This window comes from Pocillopora verrucosa, chromosome 8, assembly GCF_036669915.1.
Source record: "Pocillopora verrucosa isolate sample1 chromosome 8, ASM3666991v2, whole genome shotgun sequence".
NCBI classification, from domain to species: domain Eukaryota; kingdom Metazoa; phylum Cnidaria; class Anthozoa; order Scleractinia; family Pocilloporidae; genus Pocillopora; species Pocillopora verrucosa.
The window spans coordinates 17,560,365-17,575,331 of record NC_089319.1 but is presented as its reverse complement, the minus strand read 5'-3'; the positions used below and the strand labels follow the sequence as shown (position 1 = coordinate 17,575,331).

Sequence of the window (14,967 nt, the reverse complement as noted above, 5' to 3'; positions counted from 1 at the left end):
ATCCCTTCTTTCCATACCACCCTCTCCGACTATGCTCTTTAGACCTCTCTCCACTCAACAACGTTTTCTTTTCTTCTTTTCTATCCCTTCTTTCCATACCACCCTCTCCGACTATGCTCTTTAGACCTCTCTCCACTCTACAAGGTTTTCCTTTCTTCTTTTCTATCCCTTCTTTCCATACCACCCTCTCCGACTATGCTCTTTGGACCTCTCTCCACTCTACAACGTTTTCCTTTCTTCTTTTCTATCCCTTCTTTCCATACCACCCTCTCCGACTATGCTCTTTAGACCTCTCTCCACTCTACAACGTTTTCCTTTCTTCTTTTCTATCCCTTCTTTCCATACCACCCTCTCCGACTATGCTCTTTAGACTTCTCTCCACTCTACAACGTTTTCCTTTCTTCTTTTCTATCCCTTCTTTCCATACCACCCTCTCCGACTATGCTCTTTAGACCTCTCTCCACTCTACAACGTTTTCCTTTCTTCTTTTCTATCCCTTCTTTCCATACCACCCTCTCCGACTATGCTCTTTAGACCTCTCTCCACTCTACAACGTTTTCCTTTCTTCTTTTCTATCCCTTCTTTCCATACCACCCTCTCCGACTATGCTCTTTAGACCTCTCTCCACTCTACAACGTTTTCCTTTCTTCTTTTCTATCCCTTCTTTCCATACCACCCTCTCCGACTATGCTATTTAGACCTCTCTCCACTCTACAACGTTTTCCTTTCTTCTTTTCTATCCCTTCTTTCCATACCACCCTCTCCGACTATGCTCTTTAGACCTCTCTCCACTCTACAAGGTTTTCCTTTCTTCTTTTCTATCCCTTCTTTCCATACCACCCTCTCCGACTATGCTCTTTAGACCTCTCTCCACTCTACAACGTTTTCCTTTCTTCTTTTCTATCCCTTCTTTCCATACCACCCTCTCCGACTATGCTCTTTAGACTTCTCTCCACTCTACAACGTTTTCCTTTCTTCTTTTCTATCCCTTCTTTCCATACCACCCTCTCCGACTATGCTCTTTAGACCTCTCTCCACTCTACAAGGTTTTCCTTTCTTCTTTTCTATCCCTTCTTTCCATACCACCCTCTCCGACTATGCTCTTTAGACCAATTCACCAAAAAGATCCGAAACGAAAAAAGCGTTTTTACATATGGTAAAACGTTTTAACCTGTCATTCTCAGAGATGGGCAGGTCCAAAAGATCAGAAACTGTGTTTCTAAATGACTTATCTGAGCTCTTCTTTTTTGGCTCTGGTACGCGTGAGTGAATGAGTCTGCCGCAGAGAGAAAACCGCTGGGTAAAAAGGTCTAGGTGCATGCGCTTAAAAACGAGAGAATGTCAGAATTCAGAGTGAAAGGTTTTTTAAACCCTTAGTGAGTCTTAACGAAGCTGAATTGCCATGTTGAAGTCTCCGTGATATATTTGCAGTCAATGGCGGCTACTCTGCTTGGACAGCATATGGTGATTGTTCAAAGACTTGTGGAGGTGGGGAACAGACACGTGAGCGGACATGCACTAATCCCCCACCACAGTACGGTGGAAAAGACTGCAGTGGACTAGGACCAAGTTCTTCTACAAGAAGTTGTAACGAAGGGCAATGCCCTGGTAAACCAGGTAGAACTTAGGTTAATCGTTATTTACAATGCAAAGAAAGTGTCAGTGACGTAATGGTAAGTGCGCTCCAGCTTCCGGTGCAAGGAGGATGAACCGCAATTCTCTTTTTTACTTCGTGTAGCGGTCTCTAGGATATTTTGAGTTTTAAATTATGGGCCTATGTTTTTATCGATGCACGGAAGAAGTAGACCTTTTTTTTTTTTTTTTGCTGGCAACCATCGGCCATTACTAAGACAACAAATTTATTGACACGGGTTAGGTTAAAGTGGTAAGTAATTTTCATTAGTAAATTTCAATGAGGTAGAAAAAGACAGTCAAACAAAAAACACAATTAAAAGAACCGTATCTGACCTAAGATTCTCCAAGCTGAAAATACAGGATGTACAAAAGAGAAAACTTCTAACAGCATGCACTCCGTTTGATCTTATTGTTATTTTAAAGTTGACGGAGGTTACACCCAATGGGAACAGTGGTCAGATTGCTCCTTGACATGCGGTGGAGGAAGACGCAACCGCCATCGACAGTGTACCAACCCTATGCCATTGAATGGGGGAAGAGACTGTTCAGGTCTTGGACCGTCAAGTGAGACTCAGGAATGTGGTACTGCTCCATGCCCCAGTACGTATTCATATTTGCCCCCGTTGTGATTATAATCTTTCTGATATCATCGTTTTCTTTGTCTTTTACAGTGGAGGAGGTAGGGACGTTGAATGGAACACACCGGATCGCAGAGGCACACTATAACCCTTCTATAGGATTGGGTTTCTCAGATATAGATATGTGATTGATCGTAGCTTATCTGTCCTCGTGCCTTATATTACAGTAATGCAGCAAAAATCTATTGATTTCTTTGGTCTAGCATTATTACATCGCTAAAAAGAGCAACACATTTAAATCAAGTGACGAAAAAAATCTGAGATTGCTTTGTTTTGCTTTACTTCGTTATGTAATTGGTCCACAAAAATCACGCCACTTTCTCAACCAATCAGATTTTATTTGTGACTTGGTCGCACGCGTTTTCCCGTGCTTCAGGCGGTTGGACTGCTTTTACTTCGAGTTCTCATTGGCACCTGGTGACATTCCCTTCCTATGATTGGTTGTTGTGATTGTTTTGGGTTTGGTATTATGAAACTCCATTCAAAACTGCTCTATTGTGCATGATTAAAAACCTGCTGTGTGTATTTTGCAGTTGATGGTGGATACGGCCAATGGGGAAAGTGGAGCGAGTGTTCAGTTACTTGCGGAAGCAAGAAAGGCACAAGAAGACGTGACAGGCTGTGCGACAGTCCAAAACCTGCGAATGGCGGTAAAGACTGCTCTAGACTTGGAAAGGACACTGAGACGGAGGAGTGCAAACCGAAAGTCTCCAAATGCCCCGGTAAGTATACACACTTTATTTCACGCGTGCTGAACAAAAGACTGCGAAAATACATCGTTTGTCAAATCAGAGACACGAACGTAGTACTTCACAGTGGAGGGCAACAAATTCTATCGCGATTAAATTTTGTTTCTCTAAAATTCACGCTCAAAAAAACGAAAAAAGGTTTGGATTTTTCAGTGCGGCCATTTTGTTGCGCCGTATTTTTGCCCTGCTGTTTAAAGTAATACCGTGGCATATTTTGCACGTTATCATGGCTTTATTTGGTAAAATGATACATGAATGATAAAGCACCAGACAATGTAGTAGGGAAAATGTCCTTCTTTTTTACCTTTTAAGTTACCCCTCTTTTATGTTTCTAAATGCTGTGGTTTTAATCAATTGATAGTTCCATATCGATGGCACGCATTTTTTTAGAGTAACTAGCTCTTAACGCCCTGCACATATCTGATTTTTGCAAAACGCTGTACGCAATTTATTGTTCAAAGTATTACTGATGAAAGCAGAGTAGGGGTTCCGGTCTCATTTTGCAAGCTATTTCACTCATTCGTGTTTTCTGCGGTTACTTCGTTGATACTGACAGTCAAGAAGGGCAAATCGATAAAAAAGAGGTCATTTCATGGCCACGCGTGGATTCCTGTTTGTAATCTAGGATTGCAGAATATTAAAGTTACTTCAACTTCCGGCATAGCAATAAAGGAATTCAGTCTGATTACAAGAGATACTTTCCTCCCAAAAAAATTTAAACTTAACTTTAGTAATGCTTGTTGTTAAAACAAAAACTCTTCGTGAATGTAAAAAAGCCATGTAGATCTCCATTGGCCAGGTTTTCCTGATTAGTCGCTCTTTTCATAAGCTGACGTTCCAACTTTTAAACAAAGAGACTTAGCCTGTCGTAGAAAAGTTATCCTAGAAAGAAATTTGCTAATGTAAGTGATTTGAACAGTTGTAACTGTAAGGGCAATTTACAGGGTCATTATGCTCCTGGCAAGCCGGAAATATTTTCCTGGACAAGTGCAATGATTAACATAACTATTTGTTTATGTGCAGTTGACGGTGGTTACGGTAAATGGGGCAAGTGGGGTAAATGCAGCAAAACTTGTGGCGGAGGACAACAAACAAGAAAGCGAAAATGCAACAAACCGAAGCCGTCAAAAGGAGGAAAGAAATGTAATGCCCTTGGACCAAGTAAAGAAACTCAGGAATGCAACACAAATCCTTGTGGACGTAAGTAGACTCTTTTATGGCATACTTATGAAAACTCAGAGGAGTTCCACCAACATGTTTTGAGTTTTTCTTTTTTTTACAACATGCAGGACTACCATCGAAATATAGGGGTACAAAATATTAGCTCGGTATGAAAGAGGAAGGAGAAGAGTCCATAATAAACCAAGAAAGGGATAGGATAATTAGCGATGAAGAAGATTAGAGAAGGGTTTCATTGACCCTGGAATTTAAGGTTAAAATTTCAAGATTTTCGAACCTTATCGTAACGCAGAAAGGATAAAACTGATTGGTAAAAACTCAGGATTCTCCAGCTGGGGACGAATTGGTCGCTAATTGGCTGATTTAGGGAAATTTTTAATTGAGTGTCTAAAGTGACCCGTGATCGCTTTGTTTTTGCTCCGCTCTATGATTGGTCCAGAAATTCACGCCTTTCTCTCAACCAGTCGGATGCAAAACTAAAACAATCACGACTTGGTCACCCGCATTTTCCCGCGCTTTAGGCAGTTTGGCTGCGTCTACTTTGATTTCTCATTGGCTCTTATAGCCATTTTCCTTTCTTCTGATTGGTTGTTGTTGTGATTACTTTGATTTTAGTTTCACGACACAATCGAAAAGCGCTCCATGTTTACGATTTGAGTTTGCATCTTCAATCAAAATGAAGGTTCATGTGTTACAATACTGACAAATCATTTTTATACACACGACGATCGACGGGAAGTAATTATTTTTCAGTGTTGTGATTTGAGAAATGCTGAATCAAATTGCGAGAGCGATGTAGGATTATGTTGGTTTTTCGACACAAGGATGCACTCTCTGATTGGGATAGAAAAACTTATGTTCCCACTCTCGACCAGTCAAATAAAAACGTGAAACAAATCATTAGTTGATATCAAGCTTAGTTATATCTCTCAGTTGGTACGTGCGCTATGATTAGTAAACTAAGCAGGACGTTCTTCTCTGTATCGCCTGCTAATTTCAAAAGTTTGTTTGAATAGAAATCTTCCCCCTCTATTTGAACCAAGAGATATAATAAATATCTTTCTAACCTTGTTTACCCAGTCCGTAATTAAGTTACAAAACCTTGCTTTTTCTACTCGGATTTATGGCCTGCGTGCTTTAGGCTTGGGCCACAAAACCGAGCGGACAAAACTTGGCCCGTAACGTACAGTACGGACCTAGTACTCGGTAATTAAGAGGTATTTTATGCGCACAGACGCCACAATTAACATCACATAAATAGCGTACTGATTGGAGAATTAGTTTCCTGGCATGGTTTCTGAGAAATTAATTTAATTCACCGATAGGTTTTTACATTTTGAGCTGAGTAATGGAATAGGGAAAGTCTCGAGCGATTTAACTTTGTTTTTTGATCAACAGCTGCCTGGAAGCCAATGGGCTGCTATATTATGAAAGCTAAAGCACTCGATAAGTATTTCTTAAGAGCAGGAAGTATCTCTCAAATTGGCAAGAGATTCGACGCATGTGTAAAAGAGGCTAAGGCTCAAGGAATCAAATTGTTTGGTATGGATGACAAAAGATGCTGGACAAGTGATAACCCAGAGAAATCCTACGATAAGATTGGAAAATCGGGACTATGTAAGAAAAAGAAAGACTATGGTACTGGCTTTACAGAGTCCCTCACAGTGTTCGTGTATCGCATGGATGGCAAAGGTAAAGGATCATAACGAACCTGTTCGTATGTGAATAGTGATATACACAAGCGACGGGAGTGTCACACAACAAGTGGATCCCAATTTGCCTTGTGTCTGTTCAGTTTTAGATCATATAATGTCCAAATGAGCGAGGAACTTAAAAGTGACGTCTTTTATTTATTGCTAAGCCGACACATTTCAAAAAGGAATCTGTGCTTTTTTTCGCACAGCACCGACATGTGAGATGAGTTTGCGCATGCAGAATTTCTTTCTTTTTTTTTTTTTGGGGGGGGGGAGCTATAATCGCGAAAACATTTTTAAAACTGCGTGTATACCTGAAAGTCAAATTGCAGGAAACCTTTGACTCCCATGTAGTTAAATCGACTTCACAGTGAAATTTCCACTCATAACGAAATGATCATGAAAGTTCAAGTTCTCACCTCCATTTTGGTTCGTAATAGTTTCACACTGGTTTCGTCACAGAATATCATAATATTTCTTTGAAATTAACAAAAGCGAACATAGCGCGAGAGCATGCCTCATTTTTCGCCAGGAAGCTTGCGTGTGAAATCTTCTATAATTTTATGTTAAGTTTATATTTTAATAAAAGAACGCTTTTAAACACGTTTCTTTTAAAAACAGGTGAATTTAAGGCAGTGGACTGCTTTTTAAACAGTGCTCCTGCAATTTTGCCCCAAGCTTTCGATAAAAATGTCGGGAGTGTGTCCGGTACTGAAGCTATGGTTGAGTACTGCCAAGAGAAGGCCGAGAAGTTTGGCTACAAAACCTTTGGTATCGACGATAAAGGATGTTGGTCTGCTGACAATGCAGCTTCGGTATATGACGACTACGGAAAATCTAATGCGTGTACAATCTCGAAGAAGACTGGTAACGGTGTTGGAGCCGAGATTAACGCTGATATCTTCGTTTATCAGCTGCAAGGATAAGGTATGTTTCTCCTTTCTTTTTTCCCCTTCAAAGATGAGTGACCAGCGTGCACTTGGATTCAGTCTTCCATCTGGTTTAAAGTGCTGCGCGAGTTTTCTCAAACACAGTCCCCGATTACGCACAACAATAAATTGGAAATTTCTCATAGTTTTTAAGCTCAATTACATTTCTTGTTGTTTGAATACGTTTTGAATTCAATTTCATCATGCAAATATCAATTTATTTCTATTCATACGTTTCTTACAGATGTCAGAGTGTTATTATCCGAACCAGATGTGAAATGGCTTTCTAAAATGAATATCTATTATTAAGATTGAAATATAAGCACGTGGGTATTAGTCTGTTGGGAATAAAGAAGGAACATTAAAACCTCTGTGCTAGTTTATTATCTGATATTTAGCTTTACGGTAAAGTTCTCTTAAAAAATATACTTTCCCAAATGTACATCTTTCAAGAATGCGGCAAAGAGAGGGGGAAAGAAGTACACCGCCCCCTCCCCCCGCCCCGCTTCTTTTTGTTTGGATTGTAAAGCAGCCCGATTAACTGCCCCACCTATAGTCTCCTACGCTTCAGTTGTGTTGTTCCGTCACATGCGACGGTTCCACAGCGGCTTTGAGGTTTGTTTTACTTGTTAGGTGTAGAATCTCTCGTATTGCCTCTTTAGCGTTCTATTTGTTACGTGTAGTATCTCTCACGCTGTTTGTTCGGTGTTCTATTTGTTACGTGCAGTATCTCACGCACTGTATGTTCTGGGTTCTATTTGTTTCGTGTAGTATCTCTCGCGCTGTTTGTTCGATGTTCTATTTGTTACGTGTAGTATCTCGCACACTGTATAACCTGTGTTCTATTTGTTACGTGTAGTATTTCACGCACTGTATGTTCTGTGTTCTTTTTGTAACGTGTAGTATCTCGCACATTGCATTTTCTGTGTTCTTTTTGTAACGTGTAGCATCTTGCATACTGTTTGTTCTGTGCTAAGTGTAGTATCTCGCGCACTGTTTTGTTCTGTGATCTAGCTATTACATGTAGTATGTCGCGCACTGTTTGTTCTGTGTTGTATTTGTTACGTGTAGTGCCTCACGTGCTGTTTTGTTCTGTGGTTTATTTGTTACGCGTAGTATGTCGCGCCCTGTTTGTTCTGTGTTGTATTTGTTACGTGTAGTATCTCGCGCACAGCTTGTTCCGTGCCATATTTGTAAAGTGTAGTATCTCGCGCACTGTATGTTTTGTATTCTACTTGTTACGTGTAGTATCTCACGCACTGTAGATTCTGTATTCTATTTGTTACGTGTAGTATCTCGCGTACTGTATGTTTTGTTTTCTACTTGTTACGTGCATATCTCGCGCAGTGTTTTGCTCTGTGTTCTAGTTGTTACGTGTAGTATCTCGCGCACTGTTTTGTTCTGTTCTACTTGTTACGTTTTGTATCTCGCGCACTGTATGTTGTGTCCTACTTGTTACGTGTAGTATCTCGTGCACTGCTTTTTCTGTGTTCTATTTGTTACACGTATTATCTCACGTACTGTTTTGCTCTGTGTTTTACTTGTCACGTTTAGCATCTTGCACAGTTTGTTCTGTGTTCTATTTGTTACGTGTAGTATCTCGCGCACTGTTTTGTTCTGTTTCCTCTGTGTTCTTTTTCTTACATGTAGTATCTCGCGCACTGTTTGTTCTGTGTTCTACTTGTTACGTGTTGTATCTCGCGCACTGTTTTGTTCTGTGTTCTACTTGTTACGTGTAGTATCGCGCGCACTGTTTCTTCTGTGTTTTACTTGTTACGTGTAGTATCTCGCGCACTGTTTTGTTCTGTTCTACTTGTTACGTTTTGTATCTCGCGCACTGTATGTTGTGTCCTACTTGTTACGTGTAGTATCTCGTGCACTGCTTTTTCTGTGTTCTATTTGTTACACGTATTATCTCACGTACTGTTTTGCTCTGTGTTTTACTTGTCACGTTTAGCATCTTGCACAGTTTGTTCTGTGTTCTATTTGTTACGTGTAGTATCTCGCGCACTGTTTGTTCTGTGTTCTACTTGTTACGTGTTGTATCTCGCGTACTGTTTTGTTCTGTGTTCTACTTGTTACGTGTAGTATCGCGCGCACTGTTTCTTCTGTGTTTTACTTGTTACGTGTAGTATCTTGTGCACTGTTTTGTTCTGTGTTCTACTTGTTACGTATAGTATCTCGCACACTGTTTTGCTCTGTGTTCTACTTGATACGTGTAGTATCTCGTGCACTGTTTTGCTCTGTGTTCTACTTGTTACGTGTAGTATCTCGTGCACTATTTTGCTCTGTGTTCTACTTGTTACGTGTAATATCTCGCGCACTCTTTGTTTTGTTCTACTTGTTACGTGTAGTATCTCGCGCACTGTTTTGCTCTGTGTTCTACTTGTTACGTGTAGTATCTCACGCACTGTTTTGTTCTGTGTTCTACTTGTTACGTGTAATATCTCGCGCACTCTTTGTTTTGTTCTACTTGTTACGTGTAGTATCTCGCGCACTGTTTTGTTCTGTGTTCTACTTGTTACGTGTAGTATCTCGTGCACTCTTTGTTTTGTTCTACTTGGTACGTGTAGTATCTCGCGCACTGTTTGTTCTGTGTTCTACTTGTTACGTGTAGTATCTCGCGCACTGTTTGTTCTGTTCTACTTGTTACTTGTGTAATCTCTTGCACTGTTTTGTCCTGTGTTCTACTTGTTACGTGTAGTATCTAGCGCACTATTTTGTTCTGTGTTCTACCTGTTACGTGTAGTATCTCGCGCGCTGTTTGTTCTGTGTTCTACTTGTTACGTGTAGTATCTCGTGCACTGTTTTGTTCTGTGTTCTACTTGTTGCGTTTAGTATCCCGCACACTGTTATGCTCCGAGTGTGTTCTACTTGTTACGTGTAGTATCTATCGCACTGTTTTGTTCTGGTTCTACGTGTTACGTGAAGTATCTCGCGCACTGTTTGTTCTGTGCTCTACTTGTTACGTGTAGCATCTCGCGCACTGTCTTGTTCTGTTTTCTACTTGTTACGTGTAGTATCTCGCGCATTCTTTGTTCTGCTCCACTTGTTACGTGTAGTATCTCGCGCACTGTTTTGTTCTGTGTCTACTTGTTACGTGTATTATCTCGCGCACTGTGTTGTTCTGTGTTCTACTTGTTAGGTGTAGTATCTCGCGCACTGTTTTGGTCCGTGTTCTACTTGTTACGTGCATATCTCACGCACTGTTTTGCTCTGTGTTCTACTTGTTACGTGTAGTATCTCGCGCACTGTTTTGCTCTGTGTTCTATTTGTTATGTGTAGTATCTCGCGCACTGTTCTATTCTGTGTTCTACTTGTTACGTGTAGTATCTCACGCACTGTATGTTCCGTGTTCTATTTGTTACGTGTAGTATCTTGGGCTCTGTTTTTTTTAGTGTTCTACTTTTTACATGTAGTATCTCACACACTGTATGTTCTCTATTCTATTTCTGACATGTAGTATTTAGTCCACTGTTTTGTCCTGTGTATACTTATAACGTGTAACATCTCACGCATTGTTGTGTCTGTGTTCTATCTGTAATGTCTAGTTTCTCACGCACTGTTTGTCCTGTGTTGTATTTGTTACATGTAGCATCTCGCGTACTGTTTCTTTTGTGTTTTGTTTGTTACGTGTAGTATCTCCCGCACTGTATGTTCTGTGTTCTAATTGTTACGTATAATTTCTCCTGTACCGTTTCTTCAACGTTTCTAATTGTCGTTGTATCTCTTCCACGGCTTTTTCTGTGTTCTATTTGTTACGTGTATGATCTCGGGCACTGTTTGTTCTTTTTTATAGTTGTTACTTATGATATCTAGCACAAAGTGTGTATTGTGCTCTATTCGTTTAGTGTAATGTCTCGCGCAGCAAAGTGATTTTTCCTTTTTTTATTTGTCACCTGTAGTATTGCGTGCAACGTCTCGTTCTATATTCAATTTTTCATGTGTGAGGTCTCGCGCACTCTTTGTTGTGTTTTATTTGTTAGTTTGGCACCTGGCGTTTTTAATGCTATTTAGAGGATGCTTGTACGTAAGCGCTTCCTTTGGTTCTGTTTTCTTAGTTTATTGATGTCAGATGAGAAATACGTTGAAGGGAATTCCTCAGGTTAACGTTTGTCCTCTGTCCCCTCTTTTTAGTCTTATTATAAACGAGTGTTTACAAGAACTCGAAAAATGAAGGAATTCTTTCCTTCTTTGAAAGAGCAAGTTCAGCCCTCTTGGTCAATTTTTATCATATACCATTTATTATCATTTTTATCATATATCATTATCTTATTAGATACCATAATTATTATTTTTTAATTGGTGATCACTATTTTTATTATTATCATTATCATCGCTTTCATTATTATTATTATTATTATTATTATTATTATTAATATACCTATAAAATCGTTTCAGCGGTTGTTATCGCCGAATGTTTAGTTGCTGCCATTAGTTATTTATGAGAAAAAGGACGAACACCGCGAAACAGACGATCTACGTTTAAAAAAGAAACTGGTGGCAAATACTTTTGGAATTTTTTTAGTTTGTGTTTTAGAAAATCTCTTACCGCAGAAGAATCTTAGACCCCCGGGATGTAAATATTTCTACCAGCAATCAAAAATTCTGCCCCACTCCTCACGGTGTCATTTTGAATACTGATTGTGATGCACGGGAAAGTTCAAATTGAATTGCAAATTTATCTGGGATCATTGAGTATTCATCTCACTTGAGTCAGGATATTTTCACGTGGAAGTCGGAACTACGCTTTGCTGCCTTGTTTAAAGCCTTAAACTGCAGTTTTTGGACGAACAACTCTTCGACTTAGATGTCGTAGACAGTTGGATCATCTGACGGTAGAATTTAAAATGTTTGGTGTCTTTCATGTCGAACTTTGGTCTGTAACGGTCCTCGCACACAAGTTGCAACCAGGGATGATAAGCCAACAGACGCAATGAACTCATGTAAGTCATTGAGCTTCTCTTTATTTCTCCTCAGGTTTAAGTTTATTGTAATTTTGTGTACTGTGATAGCGCTGTAGCTCTTCGTTCCATCTGATGCCTTGTGAGGTTCCATAATGAAATTTTTCGAATGCATAAGTGTAATCCTGAGATAATGTTTTTATGACGTAGTTTGAGGTTATTGATTAGCGGTTCTTTTGAGCAGAGCCTGAAAATCTTATCGATAAGATTAAACTGCTCCACGGATTAAAAAACTAAGAAAACGTTATCATATTTGGGATATGAGGAAAAGTACGCAATCTTGTCGAGGGAGTACTTCTAAAGAATTTTAGGACGAATAGTCGTCACAAATACTACCAAAGAAAACCATTTTCGCACAGTTTAAACCCTTTTTTATATTTCTCCAAAGAGCACTGTATGGAGGCTGACCTAATACATCTCTGATGTTTTAAAATAAAAAAAATACATTTTGCTTTGACGAAGGGCTAACGCTCGAAACCTTTACTTTGAAGCTCTTTACGGTGGCCAATTTTCGTCATAAACTCAGTTTATAATACTGAATTACCCTTATAATATTGTTTGGAGAGATTAGATCCATAAATATTCCATACTGACCCGTCAACTTTTTCACCAAAGCAGCCTGCCACTGCATGAAATTTTATTGCCGCGTGATGAATCGTGAAACCTACTCTATTATGATTGTTGTTGCGTTTTCCTTGTCAATAAAATTGTTTCAAATCATTCTTTAGGTAATCATACAGCAAGAAGGGAAGACAAAGGATCAGAAACAAGATGGAGTACACGGAGATAGATTCAGTCAATACAGGTCAGTTTGTAATGATATCTCAAGTGCTTTCCTCGCGAGTTTAAGAAATATTTTTTAAGGTCCGAAGATTGATCAGAGGAAAACCTAAATTAGGTTTAAATCTGCTTAACAAGAATTTGCGGAAAAATGTTAGGTCTGAAGTAAAAATAATGATAGTGATAAATCTTCAGAGTTGATTAGCTTATGTGTACTTTGAAAAACCATTGTAGTCGTATAAGTGAAAACGCAGCGATCAACTCTGAAGTAAAAATAATGATAGTGATAAATCTTCAGAGTTGATTAGCTTATTTGTACTTTGAACAACCATTGTAGTCGTATAAGTGAAAACACAGCGATCAAACATAAGGCGATCAATTTTGGCCGGCTGCACGCAAATTTCCCGCGCATAATTTCAAAGGAAAACGTAAGAAGAAACCGCTGTAAAGGGAAATTAAGCGTGAAAAAACATCGATACCTTCATGTAAATAAGTGAAAAGAAGCAAAAGTTGAGAAAAGGGAAACTTGAGATTTCTTCGCTCACAAAGTTTATTTAATTACGGCTTTCCGGCTGATTTGTAGTCTTGTTTTGAGCGTTATCAATGAACATTTGTAAGAAAAGCTAACGTTGTGCCATGGAGCGGTTTTTGGTTGAGGGTTGAGACGAGGAAATTTTAGCTTTGAAAATCATTACTATCATATCGGAATTAAATGTGCGCAAATTCACTGAACAGCGCACTTGGCTGAAGGAAAAATCTCAGATGTTAGATAAGATACGAAAATTCCTAAGAAGTGGACGAAGAATGAAATTTACTTGTGCAGTCTTTTTCTAAAGTAGAGAGGTTAGGCGTGAGATCTACGGAAAGTTACTCAAATATAATTGAATTTCTTGCCTTCTGCGCTCAAAAATGTATTTTTTTTTCAAGTCTAAAGTGAAGAAAATTTACTGAAAACCACATGTGACAGATTTTTCTTTGCCACATTAATATATATTGACCAACATGTACCTTACACGATATATTTTTGACCAGAACACCTAACAAAATTAACCCTTTCACTCCAAAGAGCTGATTGGTAATTCTCCCCTTTAGCTGCTATAAATATCCTTGTAAATTAGTTTTGAGAACAACTTCTACCTTGAAAGTTTGAATATTCTCATAAGCTGATTGCCGGCTAATGTAGGGATATTATTGGGAGAAATTTCATGTTGATCACTTCTGGGAGTTAAAGGGTTAAAGTAAAATAATTTAATAGTCAGTGAAAATCACTCCATAGTTAAATTGATTCAATCAACTTTTACAATATAGACACAACATATTTTGCTAAATATATACAGAAAATGCCAACATCCGTACTTTAGATATAAGAAACTGGATATTGCACATTTAAGAGGGTCTCAGTTGGGTTAACCGTAACCGTAAACGGCTAAAAAAATTTAGCTGTTAGGCATAAAGATTGACAAATTTAAACCATAAGTCGAAAAAAAAATTAGCTTTAAAATTTTTCTGGTGAGCACAATAGAAAGATAATAACCGCCAGCCGTAAATTGGACAAAATTTGAACCGTGAGCCGTAAAAGCCATCACGTCATTAAGAACTTCATTTTAACACGATTTTACTGGAAAAACGGTTGACAAACAGTTTTTGCAATAAAACAAAGACATCTGCACTTAGGTGAGGATGAAAGTTTGTAAGGTTGTTTATTATTATTAAGGGATTTAAATCAGAGCTAACGTATGCCGCTTGCAGTCAAACTTCACTGCTCATTCCCTGCACTCTTAGAGGTTACCAACAAGGAATTTCTCCTCACAATATCGATAAATTTTCAAGCCGAAAGGCGATTAAAAGGAAAAAAATATCTTGAAGCTGAAATCAATAGAAATGTACGACAGACGGTTGGGAGAATTGGAATCTGGATCTCGACAGGATTAATTGACCGTGACGTTTTTATCGTTGAAATTATTTCACCGCTCAAGAAAAAAAAAATTGAGAGAACAGTTGGGAGAATATGCATACTGATGTTAGGGTGTTAAGTGTGAAACAGATAGCCTTACGACAAGAGAACAGTTTATATTTTCTTGCCTAACGATTATCTTAGTTCAGATTATACTTGGAACAAATGTTTCTCATTCATTACTTCTGTTTTTAGATTTGAAAGATCTCAAGATGGTATGAAGCTAGAAGATCCAAGGAAAGATGATGTCTTAGGACTCAAGAAGTCTGTTACCTGAAATAAAGCTTATGAAAAGTCTTGTTGTACCTAATTAGAAAAACAATCGAGCTCAGGCGAGCAAAGAAAATGTCTTACAAGTTTGCGCTTTTAATAGGGCTAAAGTCTTTTGGCGGGAAAATCTTTCCTTCAGTAGAATGATTGAGAAGCTAAAAATGTCGGGAAATTA

The 14,967-nt window shown here is 38.8% G+C and overlaps 1 protein-coding gene and 1 long non-coding RNA gene across 4 annotated transcripts in view; both read left to right on the top strand.

The window, feature by feature from the left end:
• LOC131780015 (uncharacterized) overlaps positions 1–7,195 on the top strand; it is a 36,068-nt gene extending 28,873 nt beyond the window's left edge. For all 3 annotated transcript variants that reach the window (XM_066170544.1, XM_066170543.1, XM_066170542.1), the window contains 7 exons: positions 1,432–1,617; positions 2,059–2,235; positions 2,807–2,995; positions 4,046–4,222; positions 5,600–5,893; positions 6,517–6,822; positions 7,069–7,195. In XM_066170544.1, coding sequence (XP_066026641.1) covers positions 1,432–1,617; positions 2,059–2,235; positions 2,807–2,995; positions 4,046–4,222; positions 5,600–5,893; positions 6,517–6,821 — 1,328 coding nt within the window. In that variant the 3' untranslated portion in view covers position 6,822; positions 7,069–7,195. The remainder of the gene's footprint in view (positions 1–1,431; positions 1,618–2,058; positions 2,236–2,806; positions 2,996–4,045; positions 4,223–5,599; positions 5,894–6,516; positions 6,823–7,068) is intronic.
• A 4,459-nt stretch (positions 7,196–11,654) lies between these two features.
• Positions 11,655–14,822, top strand: LOC136282789 (uncharacterized). Its single transcript, XR_010718459.1, has 3 exons — positions 11,655–11,770; positions 12,517–12,593; positions 14,718–14,822. It is a non-coding gene; the product is annotated as an uncharacterized lncRNA (long non-coding RNA).
• Positions 14,823–14,967: the final 145 nt, after the last annotated feature.